This window comes from Nanorana parkeri, unplaced genomic scaffold (genome assembly GCF_000935625.1).
Source record: "Nanorana parkeri isolate BGI_ZX_2015 unplaced genomic scaffold, ASM93562v1 scaffold99, whole genome shotgun sequence".
Lineage (NCBI taxonomy): Eukaryota > Metazoa > Chordata > Amphibia > Anura > Dicroglossidae > Nanorana > Nanorana parkeri.
The window spans coordinates 1,223,188-1,250,145 of NW_017306367.1; the positions used below are offsets into that span (position 1 = coordinate 1,223,188).

The following is a 26,958-nucleotide window of genomic DNA, read 5'->3' on the forward strand; positions in this document are numbered from 1 at the left end:
TCTTGTGAAGTGCCCTCGTACTGTCCCCCTCCTGTGAAGCCCTCGTCTTGTGAAGTGCCCCTCAACCTTTCAGCGACTGGCTTTTTATTGAGAGAAACTGGCCTAACACTTGGAAGCGCCACCCCTTTCACTTTTAGGAAACTCCCTTAATTCTTCAATCTCAACATCTCTGGGGTTGCGGTAAAGCACCTCCCCATCAGCAAAATCTTCCCTATCATGTTGCCTCTTCCTATGCTTAGTAATAAGAGGTCTGGCACACTTTTTCTTTCCCACTGAGTGATCAACATCATCAGTAATATCAAATGCAATCTCCTCATCCTCACTATCACCTGAGGAGAGCGCATCCTCACGATCCCAGTTATGGGATGTGACAATGGCACGCACCCTGGCTTTGCTAACAGGTCTACGGCCTTTCTTTTTCCTTAAGGCATTAATTGATTTGGTCATGAGGGCTGCACACCGCTCTTCCAATTCATCGGCCCAACTAGCAGTTGAACGTACACACTCCGAGATAACTGCTAGGTGGTCTTTTAATGCCTTAACCTCTGCCTCTGCTTTCGTCTACGGCCTTTCTTTTTCCTTAAGGCATTAATTGATTTGGTCATGAGGGCTGCACACCGCTCTTCCAATTCATCGGCCCAACTAGCAGTTGAACGTACACACTCCGAGATAACTGCTAGGTGGTCTTTTAATGCCTTAACCTCTGCCTCTGCTTTCTCCCTTCTTTCTGTTTCAGTAGAGAGAGCATTAAGGAAGTACCAGCCAAGTAAGGACACTGCCTTCTTCTCTGCTTTGCTCAAACAGAATTTATCAAAGGTAAAATTTGCTAAATCATCTGAAATTCTACCACTCCATGACCTACTAAAAGCAGATGAGTACTTAGCTAATTCCTTAGCAAAAGGCATCCACTGACTATCTCTGGCCCAAGCAGGCAGGTTGCACGCCCCCTCCTGGACACCAAAAACGTCTACAGTCTTGCTTTTCCTAAACAATTTACGCAGCATTTTCCCTAGCACAAGCAGAAAACACTACAGAAAACACTACAGAAAACACAACTAGGTTTAGTACAAATCCTGGCTAACACGCCCCAACTTGGATCTAGTACAAAACCTAAAGACAAGTCTGTTTCAGTTGAGTCCTCTGCAATCCCGGACGAGCCCCCAAATGTAATGCTCTGGACTACAAATCCCAGAGACATAAAGCTTATCTCAAGGATGAGCCCAGCTGTAAAGCTTGGCAAAACTTGAATTTCTATTTGTTGTCTGTTCTTGCAGTAAGGCTGGGTTCACACCTAGACGTATCGAATATGCGCGTTTGTCGCGCATTTCATGACGCGCGTTTTTACCACGATTCGTACTTCTCCTGTACTTCTTTGGGCGTAGGACGTTTTGTAGCGCGTTCATACGGCCTGTAATACGCCCAGGTGTGAACCATACCCATAGGAAATAATGGGATTTCGGTGTTTGAGCGTTTTGCAGAGCGTTCGAAAGCGCTACAAAACGCCCAGGTGTGAACCGGGCCTTAAGCTTTAAGGAAACTGACCCAGTAGCATTTAAAAGTACTTTACTTGGCGAAAATGCTGCGTGTACAAACTTAGTTACAGGAAAAGCAAACAAATACATAAACAAGACAGGCTGCTACAAACAAACTATCACATGCACCCACTACACTATCTTCTAGTACATGTGTGATTTCTAGGAGGGGAAACACTGAAAATGTACTTAGCTCAGGCTGCAGGCTCCACAAATTCCGTGATGAGCAGGACTTCTTGGCCTAGGAAAATGGAACTACACTATCCTTTCTAGTACATGTAATGCTTTCTAGGAGGGGAAACACTGAAAATGTACTTAGCTCAGGCTGCAGGCTCCACAAATTCCGTGATGAGCAGGACTTCTTGGCCTAGGAAAATGGCGCTCGTACTGTCCCCCTCCTGTGAAGCCCTCGTCTTGTGAAGTGCCCCTCAACCTTTCAGTACTGGCTTTTTATTGAGAGAAAATATTTGGAAGCGCCGCCCCTTTCACTTTTAGGAAAATGAAATACCATGCATTTAACTTTCCCACCTCTAGGTGGCAGCGTTGTACCATAAATTCCCATCAGTAGTCCAGATTTGATTTAACCTAGGTGCGACTGTTTACGCAAAACTGACCCATATCACCATCCCATTGTGATACGAATAACGGGGAAACAATACAGGACAAGCCACACCATTGTGAAAATCTCCGTCTCTATTGCAAATATGTGTGTGTCTGAAAAAGTCCACTAAGATATATCGCAACAGAGAAGGTTCTCATTTATCCAGGTCATGGTATATCTGTAAAAAATAAGTCAAGGCAACTGGACTTGCTGTATTTTTCTTGAAGAGGACGTTTCACTAGTCATGCGACCAGCTTGCTCAATTCAGAATGACTTGTACAGAGAGAATTTTTGTACAAGTCATTCTGAATTGAGCAAGATGGTTGGATGACCAGTGAAACGTCTTCAAGAAAAATACAGCAAGTCCAGTTGCCTTGACTTATTTTTTACAGATAATAAGCTTTGGGTGCGCATACAAATCTAGGGCACATTACAACTGCTTGAGTAATCCTATGCAAGAGGGTGCTAATTCTCAGCATTGTGCAGATTGTGAAGTCATGCAGCTTCTTAATTGTGTTAAGGATTTCCTTTCGAAGACCTTCTCTCAAGGCATTTTAACATAAACAGTGTAGTTCACGTTTTTGTGGACAGAAAGTAAGAAAGTCGGTGCAAATGTTTGTCATATTGTAGACAAAAGTGTGACCTTTTAACTGCTGTAAATAGCATGGTGGATAAAAATGACTTCTCTGCAGACATCTATTAAAGTGGTAGCATGTTTTTTTCCCCCCAAACACTGGACGAGTGAAAGCATGAATTTCAGAGCAGGCTGGTGAAAGAATTTGCATGCTTCAAGGACTTGCTAGAGAGAATTTCTAGACATGTTCATGCTTGGATTGTGATGTGATCTCTGTTTGCTTATGTTGCTGTAACCATAAAATGGCTTCTGAGATTGTTTTAATGAATGCAAAATCACTGCTGCCACCTAGTGCTAAATCTGTACAATGTATAATATATTCCAGTTCTAGTAGAAGATGAATGAATAGGCTTATTGAAAATCGCGTTAGGGGGGCGTTAATTGAGCTAAGGGCAGTAACCCATAATAACCTAATGGAATTTTTTCAGATACACTCATACAAGATGAAATCCAATTGCTTCATATGCATACTGCACCACATTGAATAAGCCCAAACATTTGAAAAAAATCTTGATTGATTTGCATTTTGTGACAGCTCTTGGGTCATGAGTGAACACATGGTCAGGCCGAGGCGTGCCTGAAGAGGCGGCCATCAGCAAGATGGAGGTTGCAAAAAGGACAGGACCTGCAACCTATGCTGCTCTGCTGAAGTAGAGTAGCACACAGCATATTTGGGAAGCGGGGGGGAGTTTAAGAGGATGCTATTTGGCCTTTTTGCCTTGGTGCTAAAGAGCCTTGTCCCACCACTGAGTGTAAACCTCTATGGTTTTAAAAATTTAATTTGGTAAATGTTCCACATTACCTTTTACTTACCAGCTACCTTGCACACATCAGAAAATTCTAGTTAATGACATGTCTTTATCTTTCAGCCTAATAAAGGTGGGTGCAAGAAGGAAACTGCTGGAAATAACATGGTGGATGAAAGTGATTTCTTCCCTGCAGACATCTATACAAATTAATACCCTGTGTCAATGAACTTTGATGGGCATATGCAGCATGCTTTTGATATCAGTTATGAAACTTCTGAGATCATTCATTGCATGTGCAGTTGTCATACTTTTGACCTGGTACAGCTGCTTTTGCATTCCCATAGAGAGGGAGAGAAGCCGTTCTGAAGTGAACAAAGGCCCCAGGACACTGGCCATTAGGGCTTGTTCACACCAATTGCGGTGCGTTCCAGAGCTGTAGCTGCTGGAACACACTGCAATCGCTCACAAAACTTCCCACTTCGTTCTGGGGCGGGAGGGGGCGTGGTGGTGCATTGAAGTCAATGGCACTGCAGCCACTCCCCTGCCCGCAGTGCGATCGGACAGGTGGCAAAACATGCGTTCCGTTCCACTTCATAAAATCGATAAATAGTCACTCGCACTCCAATTTCATACGAAGTCAATTCCTTTATTGACTATAGTAGTGTCACAATCATAGCAACGTTTTGGAACCAAGTGGTTCCTTCTTCAGGCAAACATAAAGCAAGCAGCATATTTTGCGTTTGTAGAAAACAGGCAATGTTTTGACACGCATCCAATCGCACTGCGGACGGGTGGGGCGTGGCTGTGGTGCCATTGACTTCAATGCACCGCCATGCCCCCTCCCGCCCCAGAACGCAGGGGGAAGTTTTGTGAGCGATTGCGGTGCGTTCCAGCAGCTGCCGCTCTGGAATGTACCACAGTTGGTGTGAACAAGCCTTTAAATGGCATTTATCGTTATCGTTAGAGGACATCATGTAAAAAAAAAAAAAAAAATTTAGCATCCCATACCAAATTATGCTGCATGGAACGAAAAACAATGGTGGGAATTCATCAAATTGGAGCAGACATAATCTGGAGAAGTTGCCTATAGAAACCGATCAGTTTCTCTGTTTCATTTCCAAAGCTTAACTAAACAAACTGAACAAAGAAGCTGTCATAGGCGTCTGCTCCAGTTTTGACCTCCAGTTATTCATATTACACTAGGAATATCCCATAACATTATTTTGTTTGGAATGGAAACTTCATATTCCAAATAGGCACATAGTTCTTTCAAAAAAGTCTGAGTGTATTTGCTGAGCTGTATTTTAAAGTTTCACAAACAATTGCTGCACCACATGCTGGAAATTCTGATCATATCTAATATTCTAATTTGTATCTTTTGGTTTTTAGGTGCTAATGCCCCAATACATTCACTTCCAACTTCTGTCACTACATCCAAAAACCATCTGAGAGGCCCATCCCTCCTTCCTACATCTACACTGGAACCAAACCTGCCAGAAGCCCATCAAGACCCATCCCCTACAGTAAGTGAGCTCTGTACACCTACCTGTCTTAAACTGCATCTGTATTGCAGGCTTAGTGTCATTTCCCATTACAGCTTCTACTTCCTGTGTTTTGTTTGTTTGTTTGTTTGTTTGTTTGTTTTTTTAGTTTAACAAAGTCTTCTAACTAGATTTCCTGATAAAACATTGCTAGAGGATGTGTTTCCAGTATAAAGAACATAACGTTTTATGTATTATTAATCACTATGATAAATGTTGCAATCCTTACTGTAGATACAATTCATGCAGGATTTAAATCCATCGGTGTTTAATAACAAGAATTGTAGAAAATGTATTTTACTATAATTACTGTCTGTTTAGTAGTGATGGCTGAAAACTGTCCACCTGTGTTCACCTGTGCTCACTGAGGAAGAAGATGTTTTGATATTAAAGCCCAACTCCAAGGAAATGAAAAGTTTTCTCTTGCAGTGGGGCTTAACTGCTCTTTTATGTCTAGGAGATAGGGAAACTTTGTTTTATTTACCTGATTCCCTCTCCCCCCCCCCCCTTAGTTTTTTTTTTCCCTATCCCCCCCCCCCCCCCCCCCTTATCCCACAGTCATCTACCTTAGAAATAATTCTCTTGATCTTCAGTAGTAAGGTCTCCCCAACAGAATTCAGGTTTTGTCATCCTCAAACATTTTAAATAAACCTTTCCTAGGAGCAATATAGGGGCTGCCGTTGATAACTCCTGAAAATGTTGCCTGGCTGTTATACATGGTTTCTGATTTCAGTCATTTCAGAGCTTGTTCACACTACAAACAGTGCGTTCTGGGCCGATTTGGTGCCAGAATGCACTGGATCGCATCCTGGCCATCTCCCTGCGTTAGGGGCAGGAGTGGGCATGACAGTGCAATTAAGTCAATGGCACCGCAGCCACGTCCACGGCCTCAGTGCGATCACCCGAATGCATGCACTATTTTTTTCTGACCACATTAATGTGCCACGCGTTCAGATGCAGGCGATCGCACTGCGGCAGGGGGGCGTGGCTGTGGTGCCATTGGCTCCAGTGCACCGCCACACCCCCTACCGCCCCTGAACACAAGGAGCCGGCTGGGATGCGATTCAATGCTTTCCGGCACCAAATCGGGCCGGAACGCACTGTTTGTGGTGTGAACTAGCCCTTAAGGGTAATTTGGAAAAATGGAAATTACTCCCACCAATCTGTTACCTCCAAACACCCTCCTCCGCCCACCCCCTCTGCTACTCTTACCTGTGAAAAAATGCTCCTTCACAGCTGCCAGTGTACGACCCATACACTGCAGAGCAGCCCTGCACTAGACATTTCAAATTACACTCACAAATGGAGAGCACTCATTGGTCAGTGGGGTCACCTGACCAATGACATGAAACTGACCAATCTGAAGCGCTTCTTGCTAATAAGCACTTCCCATTGGTCAGCATGGTTAGAAGTGCTTCTCTTTGGTCAGCATGATCAGAGGGGGGTAGATTGATGGGGGTAGATTGATGGGGGTAATTGCATTTTGTTAAAATTTGACTGGGAAAGTGGAATTACACTTTAAGTCACTGATCCAGAACAAGTCTGCAGATCAGGAAAATCCAAAGGTTTTTATCTACATACTTATTCTAGGATAGCAACTATGGCATTTGCACAGGAGATTTCAGCAATTACAACCTTCACATTTTTTCTGCGGAAATATTTCCTCTAATTCTGCTCCTGCTACATTTTCCATAATATAAAATATGTGAACATTGTGACATGGAGTGTGGGATCGCCTTGTAATAGTAGCAAGTGGATGAAGTTAAATGTGGAAATCTTATTACTAGGTTCATTGACAGAAATAAAAAGCCAGCAAATGATTCAAATCTGAAGTATTTTTCCAAAGTAGAAATGTGTGTTTTTTGGTATAATGATCCTCCTTTGTTTTTGTAATGGTAGAAAAAGAAAAAGACAGATGGAAAAAAGCAGCGGGAGTATGTGCCTCAGAAAAGGTCAGGGGGCTACGCTGTGCTTCTGACCCTCTACAAGGACAGCAAGGTAAGCAAGAATAAATGAAGACCATTTTCCAACTAAAGGTACATATACCTTTCTGTTTATATAGCTGGGTAGACAGATGCCTTTTTACCATTCACATGCCCATGTGTTTGTGTGTCAGATCCTTGTCAATTTAAAATACACTAGAAAATGAAACCTTACCTAAAATATGATGTATTGCTATACCTTGCACAAAATTGTTATTGCCTTGCACCTTGCCTTGCACATTCCCAAAAGAATATATTGGTCCTTTAAAATGGAAACTGAGGTTCCCCATTTCCCGCAACTTGGGGGTGTTATTAGGTCTGGAAGCTGTAATTCTAAATTGTATCTGCTATATATTTTATATTACAGTGTAGTCATTTTACCATACAAATACATTGGTTTTGTTTGAACAATTTCATTTATAGAGTGTCTCTAGCCTTTTTTTCTATGCAACACTATTCTTTTGGTATGGAAAAAACCTTTATTCCCCCCATCTGAACAGTTGGAAAAGGGTGATAGATCAGGTTCTACCTCACTGTAAGATTACAAATGAACATATGGATAGGTCTCCATTATTTGAGCGTGTCTGGGGTCTTTGGCTTGCTTCTACCTCCACAATCCCAATACTGATTTAAATGTAATGCCTACTTCATGGTCAGTCCCGAGGAATGTATACATGTATCTATTTTTCTTCCATCATTGACTTTCAGCAGTGTACTATGTTTTGTTATTAGGCAAACATTGTTCTCTTGTTTGAACTGTGATGGTTTATTGTAGTAGGTTGTTTTTGATGCTGCATGCTTGTTGAATGTAAAATAAGCAAAATCAATAAAAACTATCTTTAAAAAAAAGTGTGCCTCTAGCCAAATAGATATTAGCTGATGGAGGGAGCAAATAGAACCTCTGTCAGGTTTCTGCCCTACTGGGGAGATTTAATCCTCTCATTGTCATAGGGGACAGTAATGGGCAAATCACATTTTTAAAGTTAGTCACTGAAACCAGAAATGAGGTGTCCATATTGGTCACAACTAAGACAGTAGATATTGTCTCTGGAATAGGAAGTGAAGGGAAATCAAGAAACAGATAGCAAAAAAAAAGAAAAGGACAGGCATTCTTAGCTTTTCACGCTGTATTTAAAACTAAAATGTGCATTCATTTGTTTTTCACATTTAAATTCAGACAAGCAGAATTGGCAGTGCTAGCTGGGACAAAATATGACACTAAGCAGTTACAACATCCTTTAAAAAAAAAAAAAAAAAGAGAAGTGAATAACTGTTGAATGATGTAAGCAATTAAATAAAACTGTAGATCATCTATTCACATTAGAGCAATATATACCCTTCATCTCTAAGGGCAAAGTATTATCTACCAATGTCAGGTTCTATTTCAACATTCATTAATATTTACCTTACTAGCTTTTTCTTCAGGGAATTAATTGTGTCATTGTGCCATTCTTGATCACCAGGACCCTATTCACATGCTGTTAAACTTGTTACTTACCCACAAAGTGCATAAACAACTCTGCTGAAAAGAGTAACAGTTAATGGACTAATATCGAAGATCAACATTAGCCTATAGCATATCTAAGTTAAAAATAAAACATGCAACATATTGTAGCGTACCAATCCGTAGATGTGGTAGATGCATTAGGTTTTTTTCTCACTTTTTTTACCTGGTGATCTTTTTGAATAACATACTTTTGGTCACTGGGTGGCTATGCTCACTCAGCGGCTGCTAATTACAATAGCCAGCCAGTGGGTATATCTCTAGACACTCTGTTTAGCATGGATGGGGAATCCAATGATTTTTCTCGTTCAGCCCCAGTGTATGGCCAGCTTATGTCATAGAGTTACTGTCAAGGTAACTGATCAGCTAAACTTGGTCTGGATGTCTAAACTTCAAAAAACTGATTATGAAAGGGATATGAAACCTTTTTTTGTTTTTATTCATTTTGTTTGTGGATTTTGTCTCATCGTGTTGGGTTGCATAAAAGATCATTTTTGTAAGACAATATTGTCAAAAGAAAGCCTTGTCCAACACAAAATAAAAACTATATACTGTGTGGATTTTTTTAGCATCCTAAATAATAACAACATTCATTGTCAAATTAGAAGGTCCATAGCGGAAAAGCAAAAATTGCTTTGGTCCTTTAGAGGTGTACATAGGCATGAAGTGGTTAATATTATTGATACCTGAAATTATACGGAACTTATTGATCAATATACTGTACTTTGAGTAAAAATTCCCAAAAGTAAAGGAAATGTATTTAAATGTCTTGTCACAGAATCCTAATTCCAAAGGTTATATGACAAAGGCGGAACTGCAAAGAGAAGCCCAATCACTGTGTGACAAATCATTTACTCTGGTGAGATTACCTTCATTTTCTTTTACTCAGCATGACTCGATACATCCTGCCACTCCCTGACACAAATCATTATTAAATGACTCCTAACTGGCTCATATTCCTGTATATGGTTTAAACACTAAATATGAAACTGCAAAAGCCAGCCATTCAGGTCAGATTGCAATCAGACATGCAAACACAACCCAAACCACCAGAAGGGGTTTTTTTTTTTTTAATGTCTTTACATAAACATTTGTATTGCCTGATTATGAATGTTTATGACCATATAAGGAAAAGAGGAGAGCAGGAGAACATCCTTAAAGTGCATTTACTCTTTTGCAACCAAATTGGGATAACGCCTATTTATTTGTTACATGTTCCCATTAACCACTTGAAGACCAGGTGTTTAGACCCCCTTCCTGGCCAGGCCATTTTTCAGTATTCAGCGCTGCAGTACTTTGACTGACGTTTATTCCGTCATGCAACGCTGTACTGAAATTAATTTTATACCATTTTTTGGGGACAGATAGAGCTTTCTTTTGGTGGTATTTAATCACCACTGGGGTTTTTATTTCTTACTATATTAAGGAAAAATTATTGACATTTTTAGTTTTTTTCATTGTTGGGAAGCAATGATTATTACCCATATTTTTGGTAAAATATAAAAGACGGGGTCACGTCAGCTAAATAGACACCAAACATGTCATGCTTTAAAATTGCGAAATCGCAAAAAACTACCATACCCAGAATTGACCATAGGCGACGCTTTAAAAGCTTTTACAGCTCATCAGCTTAGTGTTATCAGTGATTACTTAAAAAAAATGTTTTCCTATTTTTTTTCCCACTTAACTTTATTGCTACCACATAGGGGGGTTAGAAAACCCCCTAATGTGATAGCAAAATATGTGACAGGTCCTCTTTATGGAGACATCAGGGGTCTCCAAGACCCCTAATGTCATCTAGGACCCCCCTGAAGAAGCTGATGAAGCAGAGATCTGCTTCATCAGCTTCTCTCCAGCATCTGAAGCTGGAGAGTGACACGAGAATGCGGAAGTGATGTAATATACATCAGTTCCGCATTCTGACAGCGGAGAGGGGACCTAAAGGGAGATCGTGTACTGAGCTCCCTCTGATCCCCTATGACAGAGGCCGTATGCTGGTCCCGGGCTCGCACCGGGCATATCGGAGCCCGGGACCAGCTTGACAGCTGGAGGGGGGAGCCGGGGAGGGCGCACATCACGGGACCTCATACAAGCGATCCTCCGGCTCTATAGCCGGCGGATCGCTTGTATATTAACGGGCATCGCTGCCTGTTTTCAAATAACGGGCATTTCGCGCACCCAGCGGCGCGCGCGAGGGGGCGTGGCTGAGCGGACGTTTAAAGACGCCCGCTCAGATCTAGAGAGCTCCTGGCCGGCCGTTTTTTTACAACGGCCGGCCGGGAAGTGGTTAAAGTAGCGTAAGCTAAAAAAAAATTTAAAATGCTTCTTGCAGTTTAAATTGCTTTTACTTGGGTTTGGGTTTCTTGGCTTCTTAAGGGTTAATATGTCTACTTGCTACTCCTCCTTTGTAATGTTAGGAGGGCATGTAAGGGCCAGCGGTTTGTGCTGTATATTGATGAAGTTAATGAGAGAAACACAATCCACAAATTTCAGTCCTAAGTCTGACTATACAAGGACAGATCATTGTGAGAGACCCATTAACACATTAACACATGGTGCCACGCATCGCACCTGCCCTGCATTAACAGTGCCGGAGGTGCGTAGCACCTCCCACCTGCATGCAATCAACCACGTGGCAACGCATGGTATTGGAATACCATGCATTGTGCTGTGGTTGAAAACAAAATCATGCATGCACAATTTTTTTTCAACTGCACCACATGGTATGTGGTGCAGCCAATCACATTGCAGGTGGTAGGTGTGTTTCGTGTGCCGTTCAAATGAATGGCAATGTAGCGAATGGTATTATGCTTTGTGAATGTGAACATGTAACAAATATATAGTAGGTGTTCTGCCAATTTGTCTGAAAAAGTAGAAATACTATTTAAGCCAAAACAAAAGATCTCTTCCTTTTTTTTGGTCCAGTGTTTATTTCCAGTGGTGGTAAATTGCCTAAATCACCTACATACTTTTTGTATGCTGTCTATGTACTGAGCAGTCCCCTTAATTTCATCCATGTTAGAAAACTACTTTTATTAACGTTTGATAAAAATGGTGTTCTTTATGTCTTCTGCAGATTGACCCCAACAATAAATACACTGCCTGGTCTTCTGTTAGTACGTTAATCCAGAAGGAGTTGGTCATCAAAACGCACAGCCCAGCCAGGTAACATAGTAAGGCTTTTCACCAGAATTCACTAGCTGGCATTGAAAATAAAATTGCTGTGTATATACTCTGTGAGGAGTTTAGTCTGGGCCGAACTGGGACCCCTTATTTAAATACTCGGCAGAAGGAAAACGTTTTACAAAAACATTCCACAACTCTCTTTTTGCATAGTACTTAAACTGCACAGACCTGAGGTAATGTTTATAGAGTCTGCTGTGTGTGTATGGTGTGTATGCATTTCCTCTGACGTCAGACTCTCCTACCTGGACAAGTAAACCTCATGTGTTCTATGAATTAGTTCTCATCAGGTCTGGAATTATTTTTTAAGTGGCTGACTGCTATTGATCAATATATTAGAAGTTCAGAGAATACACTTTCAGTTGTATGTTTGTTACTGTTTTATTTGAGCATGGACACTTATTTACAGGCAAGAAATAATTGCGTTATAAGCAATGTGTCCCTGCTGACAAACATAAATAATCAACATGAGTCCACTGAACTTCCAACTTCTGCAGTTAGAAGAAGTAGCAGCATAGAACAGATCCCGCTGCAGCATGCACCTATATGCTTGGGTAATGTATGTCCCAGTTAGGTGCCTGTACTATCATAAAATGTATGGGGGAGAGAAAATGGCTCATGGCAGGCATATGACACATGGGTCCACAATCGGGCAAAGTTTGTGGGGGTGGGGATCGAAAAGAAATATAAACCAACCATTAAGAAAGAGAAATTAAACTGTGTTGACTGATGAGATCTGAGGAACTGATTGCTGAACGGTTGGACAGGTCCGAGACCTTTCTGTCCAGATGGAGGCCCTGGATGCAATTCATGGAATCGGATGAGTTTAGGACTCTGACTTCGATTCATGATCTGATTTCACTGACCATGTCGTAACCCTCTACCTCCCCTTCTGCCTTCTTTTCTCACTTTATTTCTGTTGTCTTATTGTCTTGTCTTGCTGTGAGTCTATTTTATGTCGTTTATGTCTGGTGGCTTTAGGCGATGCATTTAAAGGAGAACTATGAGGCGAGTGCTTTTCACTCACCTCATAGTTCTAGCCGACCTGTGACAATGAGACGGTCACAGGTCGGCTCAGTAGATCGGGAGGTGAGCGAACACATACCGGGTTCGCTCACCTCTCGATCCTGTCACGGCTCTCTGCCGTGACAGGGGGAGGGGCTGGATTCCCCTCTCCCCGCTCCGATCTGCCAGCGCTGACTGGCGGAACGGACGGGGGAGGGGGTGGGTACAGCTGTCTCTGCCTCTAGAGCCAGCTGTCACTCACGCAGCTTTGCGGATCCCGTCGTCTAAGTCGGGATCCGCTCCGGCGTCTCAGTATACCGTGAGCTGTAGCTCGCGGTATACTGAGCTTAGGGTAACAGGAGGACGCTAGTTTGTGTCCTCCCGTTACCCTAAGGAGAACTATGGGGAAAAACACTGACCCCATAGTTCTCCTTTTTAATTTAACCGGTTATTGGTATCATGATCCCATGCTTCTATTTCGATGTTGAAGGCCCATGGCCTTGCCCAACTCTGTTATGAGTCAGGCAAGGCAGCTAGGCGGGGGTAAGACATGATCTCGGGCCTATTAACATATATACTACAAATAGTACGGACAGCGCTCTCGGATTGGACCTGGAGAGGTGGATTTTGTGGCCCTAGATAGCATGCAGCCCTGAGAACAAGGAGGAGTACCTGTAAATGTGAAAAACAAAAGAGAGAAACACGAGGGCGCAAAACTAGGTCAACTAACTACTTGGACCTAACATATCAGGGAAGGGGACAGGAACAATCAATATATATGTATAATATAGTATACAGTGGATGAGGATAAAGAGCCTTTATCCTCATCCACGACAGTCACTGACCCGACCTTTCGCCACCCTGCTGACTTCCCTGCCGGCTCCCTTCCATTGCCGTTATTACGGCTCAGGCACACTGCTAAACACCGGTCCACTCCTAGACTGAGCTGCACCATCCACAGCAGCACAGCCAGACTCCTTTCTTGTACGCTGCTCTTATCCCTCATTGTTGTGTCAGGAAGACGGACCATATCCTCGTTCCGTCACCTGCCTCCTGTCCACCTTCCTCCTCTCCCCTTCTCTCTCCCCCTTGGGACGAGCAGCCCCAGGCAACACATCAGCGGCCATTCAACATACATTCTGGACATCCTGATCCTCCTCACGGGCCGGTTCACATCTGGTTCCCCGACCCACATAAGTAAGTACATTATACATATATATTGACTGTTCCTGTCCCCTTCACTGATATGTTCGGTCCAGGTAGTTAGCTGACCTAGTTTTGCGCCCTCGTGTTTCTCTCTTTTGTTTTTAACATATATACTGATGGCGTTCGATTATTGTGCTATAATCTCCAATATTGGTCACTTGTGGCTGCCTTTGTATGTCTTTACATTATATGGTTTGTGAAAATCTTTAATAAAAACTATTTCTAAAAAAAAAAGAAAGAGAAATTAGTTAATCAAGAGGACCACTAAGAAACTGGATTAATCCAGTTTAAATATGACACCTTCTTGTAAGAAAAGCACATGCAAATAATAAAAGTAAACACTTGAGTTCAATACATTTTTTTTATTAAAGGTTTTCCAAACAGACAAACGGGGTAACAACAATATCAGATTGTATATAAAAGGAATAACGTTTTCATGCAACAGTTCAGAAGCAAGTCTGTAGGACATATAGAGAACAGGAAACTCAAACCAATAGTTCAAATTAAAGCATAACAATAGTAGTGGTAAAAATTTCCAGGTTAAGCTCACAATGGGGTAACAAAAAGGAGGTAAGACAACAACACCCTCACCTCTACTCCTCTCGGGCAAGCTGAAACCTTAATAATCAAAGACACTTGATTATTTTGTTATCACCATGACACCTCCCAGCTAGGTGCCTGTCTCTGGGTTCACTGTGTTGATTCATTGCCCTGGAATTAGAATGCAGCAAATAAAGCCAGTGGATACAACATGGATCTGCTTAGTTACTTAGTAGTCTAGTCTGGTTAATCTAGTGAAACCCCTAGGTTAGAGAGATTGCCAGAGAATTAGCATTTTCAAAAGGATAGCTTAGAAAGTCTGCAGATTACCTACCTGTATTGTCATTTTGGGTTGTTGGTTTTGGGACTACATGTTCATTAACAATCAACTGGCAGGAGACTTACTGGTGGTTATGGTACTTGGAGAATGTAATAATAGGCAGATGGCTCAATATCAACAGAATAGCTGGGAAATCTGCCCTTGAATGGCTATGTGTGTGGAGGGGGTCATCTTGGTAGAAGTACAGGCTTTGATTACTCAGAGCTTGCCCCCTTCATAACAGGGGAATTGATGACTGTTGGCATGATGAGAGAAGTAACAGCAGGAGAGGTGGAAGAAGTGCAGATCAATGTAATGACTAAAGCAGAAGTGGGAAAATGCTTGCAATGCAGGTCCCCAGGTACAACCTTCTCTCCAACAATGTGTAGTACAGTAGTGACATCCCCAGGCCCGAACTGGCACTTGCCCGGTGGGTTGACCCTGTCCATTAGCTTCCCGCACACAGCCCACCACAACCATACCACCTGCGTGCAGGGGGGAAGGCTGCCAGTTCACCGTCATCCGCCCCCCGGTGCCCGCGCGTCGGTCCCGCCAATCTGAACCCTCTACATACTGCTTGTCGGGCAGTCTAATCCCCTGCTGTGCCTGCATGTGGATTCAACACATGCAGGCCAGCCTGTCACCTCAACGTGTGCTGCACTATCCCAGCGGCTACGGTGAGGCCCCACTTCCCACGCTACTCTCGTTTGCTGGAAACAAAATACATGCTCTAAGCTTTGGCTGAGCCAGAATGGTGGGGAGCTTGTTGCCAGGGCAACCTGATACTAAGCATCAGGTTGCTCAGTCTCAGGATCGCACGGAGTTAAATACCTGAGCCAGGGCTCTTTTTCTAGTCCCTTTGCCCTGTTAGTCTGCCTGCCTGGTGATCCTCTGCTGTGGCCAGGTCACACAGGACCCCCAGACCCTCCCTGCTCAGAATTCTGCATGTCTCCTGAAGAGGCTCCACAGACCACCTCCTGGCTTGCCATCCCATGCGGACCCCCCTCCTGCTGCTGAGTGACAGGATGCCCTAAGCATGAGTTGTAACCCTATCCTTGCTGTACCTTTTATTGGCATTTACCCTTTGTCGTGCCCGGATTACTGCCCTGTGACCCTGGCCTCTATTCTTCCTGTACCTTATTGCCGTTTACCCTTTGCTGTGCCCTGACTGCTGCCCTGTGATTTTAGACTCTATCCTTGCTGTGCCTTATTGCAGTTTACCTTTTGTTGCACCCAGATTGCTGCCCATGACCCTGGACTCTATCCTTGCTGTACCTTGTTGCTGTTTACACTTTTGCTGTGTCTGGATTACTGCTCTGTGACACTGGACTCTACCCTTGCTGTATCCTATTGCGGTGTGCCCCTTAATAAAGAATCCCCCGGCCAAGGGTCTTAGAAACAACACTCTACCTCTGTGTGTGGGTTTTTTCCGCCCTACACCTCCGTAACAGGGCCAAGCGCAATTAGGGCCCGGATCTACTCCTGATGCCGGAATTGTCAGAAGCGGGGCAAAGAGCAGCGTCAAGGACGAGCGGTGTGCTGGAAACTGCTGGGTGACCGAAGGGCCGGATCACAGAGAAGCGGGATGCTGACGATTGTCACGGTCTATCTAAAGGACACTGTTATAATAATAATCTCCTGGGTGCTGTTGTGGGAACAATCTGCAGTGCACTGTTGTGGTAATCTGCTGGGTGCAGTTGTAGTAAAAATCTGCCGGATGCAATTGTAGTAAAATTCTGCTGGGATCTGTGTTAGTAATATTCTGCAGGGCACCGTTGCGGTAATAATCTGTGGGGCACTGTTGCGGTAATACTCTGCCGGGCACTGTTGCGGTAATACTCTGCTGGGCACTGTTGCGGTAATACTCTGCTGGGCACTGTTGCGGTAATACTCTGCTGGGCACTGTTGCGGTAATACTCTGCTGGACACTGTTGTAGTAATCCTGAAGTGATCCAGCGCCGCCTTCATATCATCATCGGCTGGGCTGGGCCGGGCCATTCTAAAATAGTAATGGGCCTCTGTACTTACCAGTGTCTGGCTCCGCCCCTTAATTGCGCTTCTGTGTTTGGCTCTGCCCACAGATTGCAACAGTGCGGGGCCTGCCAGGGGTCATGTGATTGGGCTGATCAATCTAAAATGCCCAGGCCTACTTTTTGTCCCAGTCCAGCCCTGGACATCCCCAAATTTTTCAGTTCAGCTCATAGGAGATGGCAAGGACACTGCATTTCTGGCAAAATCAAAACATTTTTGTACCTGCTGAAAATATTCTTAGTATGTAATATGAAAACTAATGCAGCCACCACATCTAAGGACTGATAAGTTGCAATATATTACATGTTTGTTTGGGGTTTAGATATTCTTTAAGTATATAGTCATAATAATCCTTTGGTTGGGTGCATATTATGTAATTTCATACTGAGAATTTCCTCCTCTTTACAGATATTGCCTGACTGAAAAAGGACTTGAACTGGCACAGAGATTGAAGGGAGCTGATCAACTACTTGAAGGAAAGAGTAATGTGGTCAGGCATTTTGATGCTCATTCTTCTGATGAAGAACCTGATGATGCTAATAATGTGGGAAGCCAAGAAAATCCAGCCATCAGGTACGTAAACAAATCTGTTTCTGCAGCGTTCATATGTACTTTGATGTACTTCCATTAGAGGATTCAAAGGTAAATCTACCACAAACTGGTGTGTCATTGCAGAAATATTGCAGTAATTGCCGAGAAAATGTCAACCCTTCGGAACTGTAGTATATTTTTGTCTCCGTAGTTTTCACAGCCATTCCCACAATCAACCTGACTACAGCCATTACTGTCCTGTTGGGCTATAGGCCTTCCCCCATGAAAATTTCCATTGACTGCCATTTCTAATTTGGGGGTTTAGCCTACCTTTAAAGAGAAGTAAAGCCAAACCTTTTTTGAGCTATAGTTCTCTTTTGGGTCACAGGAGTACATTTACTAAAGTTAGCTAGGCACAGCCACGTCGTAGTCGTGAAGATGGGCTTACCTGATGGGCAGAGTCTAAGTACCAGCTGGTGTTCACCAGAGCTACTGATGGTGGAGATGGGCTTGGCTGCTTGCTGGTACCAGGTCGCGGTCCCCAGGGTTGCCCTGCCAAGGGATGGACGAGAACAGGAGGGCTCCAATAAGGAGACAGTAGTCAGATCCAGGCAGAGTTCAAGGCAGGCGGCAAGCAGAGGGTGGTCAGGCAGTCCAAGGTTGGTAACGAGTAATCAGAGGATAAACGCAGAAGACAAAAGCAAAGTCGGGTCCAGGCAGAAGATCAGGGCGGGCAGCAAGCGAAGAAGGGTCAGACGGTCCGGGTCAGCAATGAGAAAACAGCAGAAGTATAAAGCTCTTTAACAAACAGGAAGCTGGCAAAAAGACACAGCACCAGCTTCTTGCAGAGCTAGTGCTTAAATACCCCTCTGAATCGGAGGCGAGAAGCAGGGTACACTGGAAGTCCTGGTCTGGGATCTGTTACTATTAGCCATACTGGCCTGGGCCCTGTGAGATTCATCAGTAGCGGATCTTCTGGAAATCCTGGCTGGGGCTCTTAGAGGAGAACGGTAAACCCTGGCAGGTACTCTGCTTTTACCATAACACAGGTGCTTCTCGGCACACAGATGAAACACAGAGCCAGCCGCATCCAACTACTCCGTAGCCTGTAGCTGCAGCCAGACCTGAGAAGCAGAAAGGGGAAGCAATAACTGACAATCTACACATTCCTCTGGGAGCAGAGACCAAGAGTTGACGGATCAGTGGTCACATGATTGGTCACCTCTGGATCTTTACTCTCCCTATACTTCTCTTTTAATGTAAAGACAGTAATGGCTTATGGGATCCTAAACTGTGAGATTTCATTGAACTTCTAATAATCAGCTAACATATTCTATACAACAATGAATTATTGATTTTGAGTGAACGTTTATATTTAGCGTTTTTTTCCCTTTTTAACACCTACATTTTATTGTAATTGTGTGTTTTGTTTAAAAAATATTGCTTTAAACATAATGTCTTGCTCTTATTGTTAGACTGTGCTGTACTACTTTAATTTACTTTTGTAACTTGTTGCATTTATTGGATTGTTTTGTAAACTGGCTTTGATGATTTAACTCCTTGTTGAAGTAAACTTTTGTTCACTTTAACTACCCCAAACTGAAGATACCCATGCATAGTAGGCACTCGCCTGCAGGTATTTTTAGATACCTCATAGAGCTCCCTAACAGTCATTAAAGCAAATGGCTAAAGACACAATTAAAATCCATGTATGGGAGCTGTTTTATTTGACAAAGATTTGTTTTTCTGTCCCTCCAGTCTTAAGTTTTACACTGCCTTCCAAGACAGCAGAGCCAAAATGGTGAGCTGACTGCAGTTAAGCATTACAGGTTGGTCACCTCCCTGCCCTAGCCGGTGATTGGACAGTGAAGAAGCAGTAGCAGCCTGATGAGCTAATTCCTCTCACTGCTCCTGTTAACATATGTACAAGCAGCATACCTGATTGGTCCCTAATGCTGCCCCTAAAGTTCCCAGTCTTATAGCTTAACTGTACAGGGGATTGTAAGAGGCTAAAACCAAGTCCTTTTCATGTGTTTCATTTTGTTGCACCTAAAAATGATTTTTATGAATACATAGATGCATAGGTGTTTTTCTAATATCAGTCTGGGGTTATATAATATGCAATTAGCAACTGTAGTTCTTGACATTTAGCTTAGCCCCACTCTTCCTGCCTTCTGTGGCTTATTAGTGATCCACACTTCTGATAGGCAGTCTCGCTGACCAATATTAAGGGTATGGATGGAGCCACGCGTAATTGCTAGAACAAAAGTTGCTGGGTTTTTTTAGGACTTCAAAGCTCTGCAAAGTACCCGACCATGCCTGCAGGCACTTGGAGGTACTGACTATGTATAGCTGCCTGCAGTTTATGGGGTGCTAAAGTAAACAGGTGTAACTTTCTATACTACCAACTGTACTATTTTTGTTATTGCTGAGGGTTTCTTATATTTTCTAGGCTTCCCCAGTACACAACGCTTAGTCTGCCTGTAGAAGCAAAACAGCTAAGTTTAGATCCTGTACTAAACTCCTATCACCATGTGCCTGACTTCACGCTGCTTCCAGGACACTTCAATGTAATTCTCTGTGTTGACTTCATTGAGACCACAGGGTAAGACAACAAAAGACAGGAAGTCTTATTTGGAGGTTGCAACTGAATGTCATCACCTTTGCTATGCTGTACATAAGGCAAGTTGGTTCCATGGGGGCGAATAGTTGGCTCTGGGAATAGACTACAGCAGAGTTTTTGTTCACAGAGTTTGCATTGAGGAGGCTGAGTACTTCACATTTGGCAGCAATCTCTGCAACAATTAACAGAGGAATTTGTTGCTTTTAATTTGCCTAGAACCAGGATTTTTAGAGCAGCTCACTAAAAATGATATGATAACTCCACTTATCTGTTCCTAGACATAATGAATCGCTGGGACATTTTTACACAGTAAAATTTTTAACCTCTTATCTTTTCTTTAGCGGCCACTTTTCAGCTTTCACATACAGTATGCTTCTAGGTCCTCAAGATTATTCCAATGTTCCCTGCACAGATGCACATTGAATCCTAGATCTGATGCTCAAAGATAATGTATACATCTTGCTTTTAAAATAGAATGATCTCTTGTAGCACAAAAGCAACAACTTGCTTTGCATGTAACTCAGATCCTAACAGTTCCTTTTGGTACGCCAGCTGTTTGTTTCTGCTTTTGCTCCTTACATTCGGATGCTTCACCCCATTTGCACATACATATAATTAGGGATGCACCGATACCGTTTTTTCGGTATCGAGTACGAGTACCGATACTTATATTTCGGTACTCGTCGATACCAAGTACCGATACCGGCACTTCTGGTAGCATAGAGCCGTCTTCCCTGGCAATCAGGAAGCCAGGAAGGCTTCTTGATTGCCCGGGAAGCCGACTCCATTCTGTTTGGCCGGCTTGATGCTGATTGGCCGGGAAGCCGGCTTCCCAGCCAATCTGCATCTAGGCCGGCCAAACAGATCTGACAATATGGTGACACGACCCGGCACCTAATTCCCCTCACATAGATCGTATCGCATTAATTAACGTACCAGTCCCTCGGCCAGCGCTCTCCAAGTGGGCAGACACAGCTTTCCAAGATCTCCCCACGTCTCCTGTGTACAGCGTCCACGTGATCGGCGCTCAGCCTGCTACTGAGCATGCGCAGACTGCCCAGCGCTCTCATTCATAAATCCTGTGCATGCACAGTAGCGGGCTGAATGCTGATCACGTGAGCGTTGTGCAGTGTGCACACAGGAGACGGCAGATCTGGCCGAGGAACCGAATGCTAAGGATCTATGTGAGGGGAATTAGGTACCTGAAGGGTGGGGGTCGTGTCGCTATATTATCAGATTTGTTTGCCCGGCTCGACACTGATTGGCTGGGAAGCCGGCTTCCCGGCCAATCAGCATCATGCCAGCCAAACATCATGGAGCCAGGTTTCCAGCTCCATCTTTCCTGGTGGTACTGCCAGTCAGAGGAAATCTTCCTCTGATCGGAAGTTCTAGTATCTGGAAAGTTATCGGAACATTTGGGCGAGTACGAGTACTCGCCCAAATACTCGGTATCAGCACCGATATCGATACTAGTATTGGTATCGGTGCATCCCTAAATATAATCAATATATATAAAATGTAATCATTACCAGATTTTGACAAGCACATTTTAAAAAGTACAGTAAGTTACTGCGTGATCCCTTTCCTATTTTGCCAGGGGTTCTGCACACAAAAAGCAGGAATTGGTTTCAGAACTGAAGAGGAATGGTGTGGATTTTGATGTACGTAAGCTGCACATTGGAGACTTTCTGTGGATAGCACAAGAGAAAGTCCATCCTGTACCAGGTCAGTGAATTCATGCTAAAAGGATTTTAAAATGTAACTCCATCTAATGTTTTCTTTTAGAGTGGGGACAATTAGAACCTTCACGTTTCTATTGCCTGTGACCGTGTTAAAGAGATGTCCCCTCTCTTCTCCTGGTGACAAGTTGTCACCCAGACAGGAAGTGAGAAGAATCTCCACCCGGCTCACAGGTAGCAGTATAAAGTTGACAGAGATTCTAGTCTTACTCCGTTGTCTGTATATCCGCTAGAGATTAACCCTCACTTAATGTTCTATTCACAACGCTGTCAACGAACTGGGCACTGAGAGGAAATCTCCCCAGCGGTTCAAGAGACAGCATTAAATACCTGACACAAGGTCTAACCTTTCCTCACCCAAAACTTAAAAAAAGTTTAGGCTGGTGTTACACTTTAAGCTTCACCTGCTTCCTTTGTTGAACTCCATATCGCATGAATCCTGGATGTCATCTCTGATAGTATTGCAGATTTTATTTTCTTCCAAGCATTCAATTACTTGCTAGGGCCTGACCACATCATCGCATTAGAAAACGCAGATGCAAGTTCCTCATAGTTCATAATGTGCTTTTAGTGTGTTACATTAAAATGTAGTGCAACACAAGATGTCTTTTGAGTGCGTTTTACATTCATTTCTTACTGCAGACACATGGGAAATATGGACATGCGGCTTGAAAAAATGCATCAATTAAAATGCAGATTGCATTTCAGTCCATTTTCCATGTGTTGCTGTTAACTATAATGTAACATGCGTTTTTCTTAAAATGCACAAATATGCAGCAAGCAGGATTTTTTAAAAATGCAATACACTGCCCTAACAACGCACACTGATGTGTAGAGCTTCAAAGATTCTAATAACCAGTTTTCATGATTAACAATTTTCATGGTTTTATGTCCACAGTGATCCAGTGTTGTAGTGCACATAAAATGTGGATGGTTTGAAAGGGCCCTTATAATGAGGTTAGGTGGCTCTCTGTTTAGACATTGATCCATGCCAACCCACAGTCCTGGTAGAGAGAATAACATAAACCAGCCATTACATTTAACCACACTTTAGTTTCTGGAAGGGATAGTAAGAACTCATCAACTGCCATACTAGTGGCTGATGACATCTTAATATTTAAAGGAGAACTATGAGGTGAGTGCTTTTCACTCACCTCATAGTTCTAGCCGACCTGTGACAATGAGACTGTCACAGGTCGGCTCAGTAGATCGGGAGGTGAGCGAACACATGCCAGTGTTCGCTCACTTCTCGATCCTGTCACGGCTCTCTGCCGTGACAGGGGAGGGGATGGATTCCCCCCTCCCCAATCCGCCAGCGCTGACTGGCGGAACGGACGGGGGAGGGGGCGGGTACAGCTGGCTCTGCCTCTAGATAGGCAGAGCCAGCTGTCACTCACGCAGCTGGGCAGATCTCGCCATCGATGTCGGGATCCGCTCCGGCTGCGGCGTCTCAGTATACCGTGAGCTGTAGCTCGCAGTATACTGAGCTTAGCGTCCTCCCGTTACCTAGCGTCCTCCCGTTACCCTAAGGAGAACTATGGGGAAAAGCCCTGACCCCATAGCTCTCCTTTAAGAATTACTTTAACTTAATATAAATAAAGACTGCTGCCATGCATAATGTTTTATGCTTGACATGTTTTGCAGGACAATTGCGAATTCCACAGCCTCGGGAACTTGTACTAGATTACATTATCGAAAGGAAGAGAATGGATGATCTTTGTGGAAGTATTATAGATGGCCGTTTTCGAGAGCAAAAAGTGAGTAATGGTTTATAGTCATGGGTTTCTGAATGTGTCAGTGTACCTGTACTTGTGATCTCACCTCAGAGACCGCAGTGGTATATCCAGAAATGTTTTCTTGAGCCTTTTGTGGATTTACCGTAATTTACCTTTTATCTGCGAGAGCTTTCATACACACACTGTACTATCGGAAAAAGCAGTATGTTTGTGTCATGTTATAGTTGTAGTCAATGTTGAACCTGATAAACATAATAGAAAACATCTACTTAGTTGCTGACATCTTGTTCAGAAGACCAATTTTTCCCTACCTGATGCAATGTGTGAGTATTTGTGAACACATTTCTTGAAAGCATATTCTAATATATCAAATGTTATTTGCCAACTATAATTGCATTTACTTTAGTTAAAAATAAATGCAGTGTACCCTTTTTTGAATGTTTTGTTAGGCGGTCATGTGACTAGACGGCCTCCCTACTCTTCCCACTTTCCCATAGAAGAGGTTATGTCTGCATAATAATACAGACAAGGGTATACAGGTCACACACAGCATCTCCCTAGTAGGTAACAGGCTAGAGTTACCATTACCAACATGCAAGTGCAAACACAGATGGCTAATATTAATTTTTTAGGTAACATACACTTACACTACATACACAAGCAGTGCTTCAAATGGGAACAACCTTTGCTTTAGTTAAAATGTTTATTTGGGGGCACAGCTATTCTCCAAGGGTATATGCCCTGCCTATAAAAGGTTGGGCACTATGAAGAGCTGCTTCTTCCCTTGTGAGCTATACTCGTATCCTCAGCTCCAGCCCCCTAAGTCCTTGCTTAATGTTCTTAATGTTCACTGAACCCCATGGGAGCTACATACCCTAAACCATTATGTCAAGCCTGCATAGATGGTCTTTTTAAGCAAGAATCTGCTAACGCCTGTAGCAGTTTCCTGTCATCAGTTAAGAATGAGCTTACCTTTACCTTTCAATCATTCAGATCACTATTGGAAAACATGAGCCCTCCAGTACACACTCCTTTTGTGCCTATTGCCTCCAGTTGTTTACCAGTATCCAAAGAGGTTACTTCTGTTAACTTCTGAGCCAGATGAGTGATGTGAGGCTGGACCCTCTCATTTGGATTCCTCCCAGGAGGAGCAGAGCCAGGACGAGTCTTCCTTGGGATCTAAATACAAATTATCCCTAAATTATGTAGATTACCTCCTGCGGGCAAAGACTTACTTTCTAGACATGATCTCATGTATTAGGGCTTAGAAAAGGAGAAAACCTGTGTATTTCCTGTTCATAAAACTTTGACTGAGGCTGTATTAAAACAGTGAGCAGAGCCTGAAAAGAAGCCTTTTTTTTCTGGCACTCTTAAAAGAAGGTTTCATTTTTGATGATGACCCTTCAGCCGTTTGGAATAAACTCCCTAAATTGGATGCATTTCCAAAGGTTAAAAAAAATCTGACAATGCTTTTGAAGACATGGGAACTCTTAAAGAAGTCATGGATAGGAAGAGGGAGGTACTCCTCAAAAGAGCCTGGGACTCAACCTTGTATAATCTCAAGCCTGCTTTGGCAACCACTTGTGTGGCTGCAAACATTGAGTTTTGGTTGTCACAATTAAAAGATCATCTTATGGCAGGTACTCCCAGAGAACAGATGTTAGAGTCCCTTCTGTGATTTCCAGGATTGGTCAGACCCTGCACAGCCTCATGAGACCCTGCACAGCCCTGGTCAGACCTTGCACAGTCCTGCTTAGCAACACAGAGTATGTAGCTTAATATTATTCTGCATTGCTGTATAATGGATTACTGGGATTTGTGATCCTCTATATCTGATGGTACTCTGCATTGCTGTATAATGCGTTACTGGGATTTGTAGTTCTCTATAGCTGGTGGTATTCTGCATTGTTGTATAATGTATTGCTGGGATTTGTAGTCCCTCTGCAGCTTGGAGTCAGTGGCAGAACTACCAGGGTTGCTGCGGTTGCAGCTGACTGGGGCCTGGCGCTCCACCACTGTCCTAAAATCATTAGTCTGTATTGCTTTAGGAAAACTGGCACATGACACTATAAAAAAGGTGAGTACTCAAGGAAAAGTATCGTTGCATCCCTTGTGTAATAGTCCCTAAACATCCCTAATAAATGTATACAGTGCTTTGCGTGGGTATTTACCCAGACTTTGCCATATTTTGTGTAATGTAGGACCTTTGTCCATGCACAACTCCGCATTTAGGCTCTCTATACCTACTAGCAGCTTTTATTTATTTATTTTTTTAAATTCTTTTATTGTCTGAACAAGTACAATATCCACATAATGCAAGCATAAGTACAAAAAGACATGGCACACAATTACATTCTTCGTAGACTTGGAACGTTCCATAAGCTGTGACTTTCACTAGGAGTCCGTATGGCTGTAATATTAGTACCAATATCTGGCCACGTTACCCTAAATGACCGGTGTCTTTGATGCAAACAATAAAGTTGGATAGTAAAGTATGCCGTGTGGCCATATCAGATACTTATAGGAGAGGTGGGTACATAGGAACAGTAGAGTTGCTGAACCAATCATTTACTTCCTAGTCATCGTTATAAGAAATTAGCATGAGAAAGATAGAAAGGACATAAAGGGGTGGAGTCATAGAAGTGCATTACTTCCTCCAGGAAGCAAGATTTATAGATTTTAGCAAAGGAGATAGGGGAGAGAGAGAGGTACCTGGACCAACAACTACTGGGGGGTAGGGGTGGCTGGAGAAGTAGATGCATGAGCGTCCCCAGATAAGAGATCCGCGTAGCGTTCAGAATGTTGGAAATCCATGGTGGATAGGAACTGCTTCCCCCGTGTTTCTGAGTGGTCGTTAGGTCTTCCATGGCATATATTTCTCGCACCTTAGACAACCAAAGAGCAATTGATGGGGGACGAGGTTGCTTCCACATCAGAGGGATAGATGCTCTAGCAGCATCCAACAGGTGGCAATCAACCTGCGATATTCCATACATTATGTCTGTACCCTCAGCTAGATAGCCATTGACATATGGACGGACCACTACATGGCAACCTGCAGCCATGACCTTGTTTTAACCCTGTGGCCTTTCCGCCTTAAGTAGTTATCACTTGTAAGTAAGTGTATGGACTCCATACCTCCTGTAATGTTGCTGGCTTTCTAACTCAGGAATGGCAAGTATTCTTTGGGGTACATCTTTATGAGGGACTGTGTTACACTGTACCCTCAAATAAACAAACTCTGCCTATCTGCTGTGTGTTATTCTTAGGTAGTTGATGGATTCTTCATTAAGCGTACCAAAGATGTACGGGAGTCTGCAGCCTACTTGACTATAATGACCCGCTATCTACAGAACATGTATTTGGTAAGATGTGGTCTATTTAGGATTTTAATTCATAGAGGAACTGAATCTCTTAGGCCAATGCAAGTTAAGAGGTTTGTGTGTGTGTGTGTGTGTGTGTATATGTGTAATTTAATGTGCGTGTATGTGTGTGTGTATAT

General features: G+C 43.2%; 1 protein-coding gene across 1 annotated transcript in view; it reads left to right on the forward strand.

Annotated features, from left to right (window-relative positions):
- The window catches only part of MUS81 (MUS81 structure-specific endonuclease subunit), a 49,533-nt gene that overhangs the window by 9,621 nt on the left and 12,954 nt on the right, over positions 1-26,958 (forward strand). Inside the window, exons 3-11 of the mRNA XM_018552856.1 lie at positions 4,906-5,039; positions 6,957-7,055; positions 9,322-9,402; positions 11,620-11,708; positions 17,236-17,427; positions 19,811-19,963; positions 21,579-21,706; positions 23,365-23,477; positions 26,726-26,821. Of these exons, the coding sequence (XP_018408358.1) occupies positions 4,906-5,039; positions 6,957-7,055; positions 9,322-9,402; positions 11,620-11,708; positions 17,236-17,427; positions 19,811-19,963; positions 21,579-21,706; positions 23,365-23,477; positions 26,726-26,821 (1,085 nt within the window). The remainder of the gene's footprint in view (positions 1-4,905; positions 5,040-6,956; positions 7,056-9,321; positions 9,403-11,619; positions 11,709-17,235; positions 17,428-19,810; positions 19,964-21,578; positions 21,707-23,364; positions 23,478-26,725; positions 26,822-26,958) is intronic.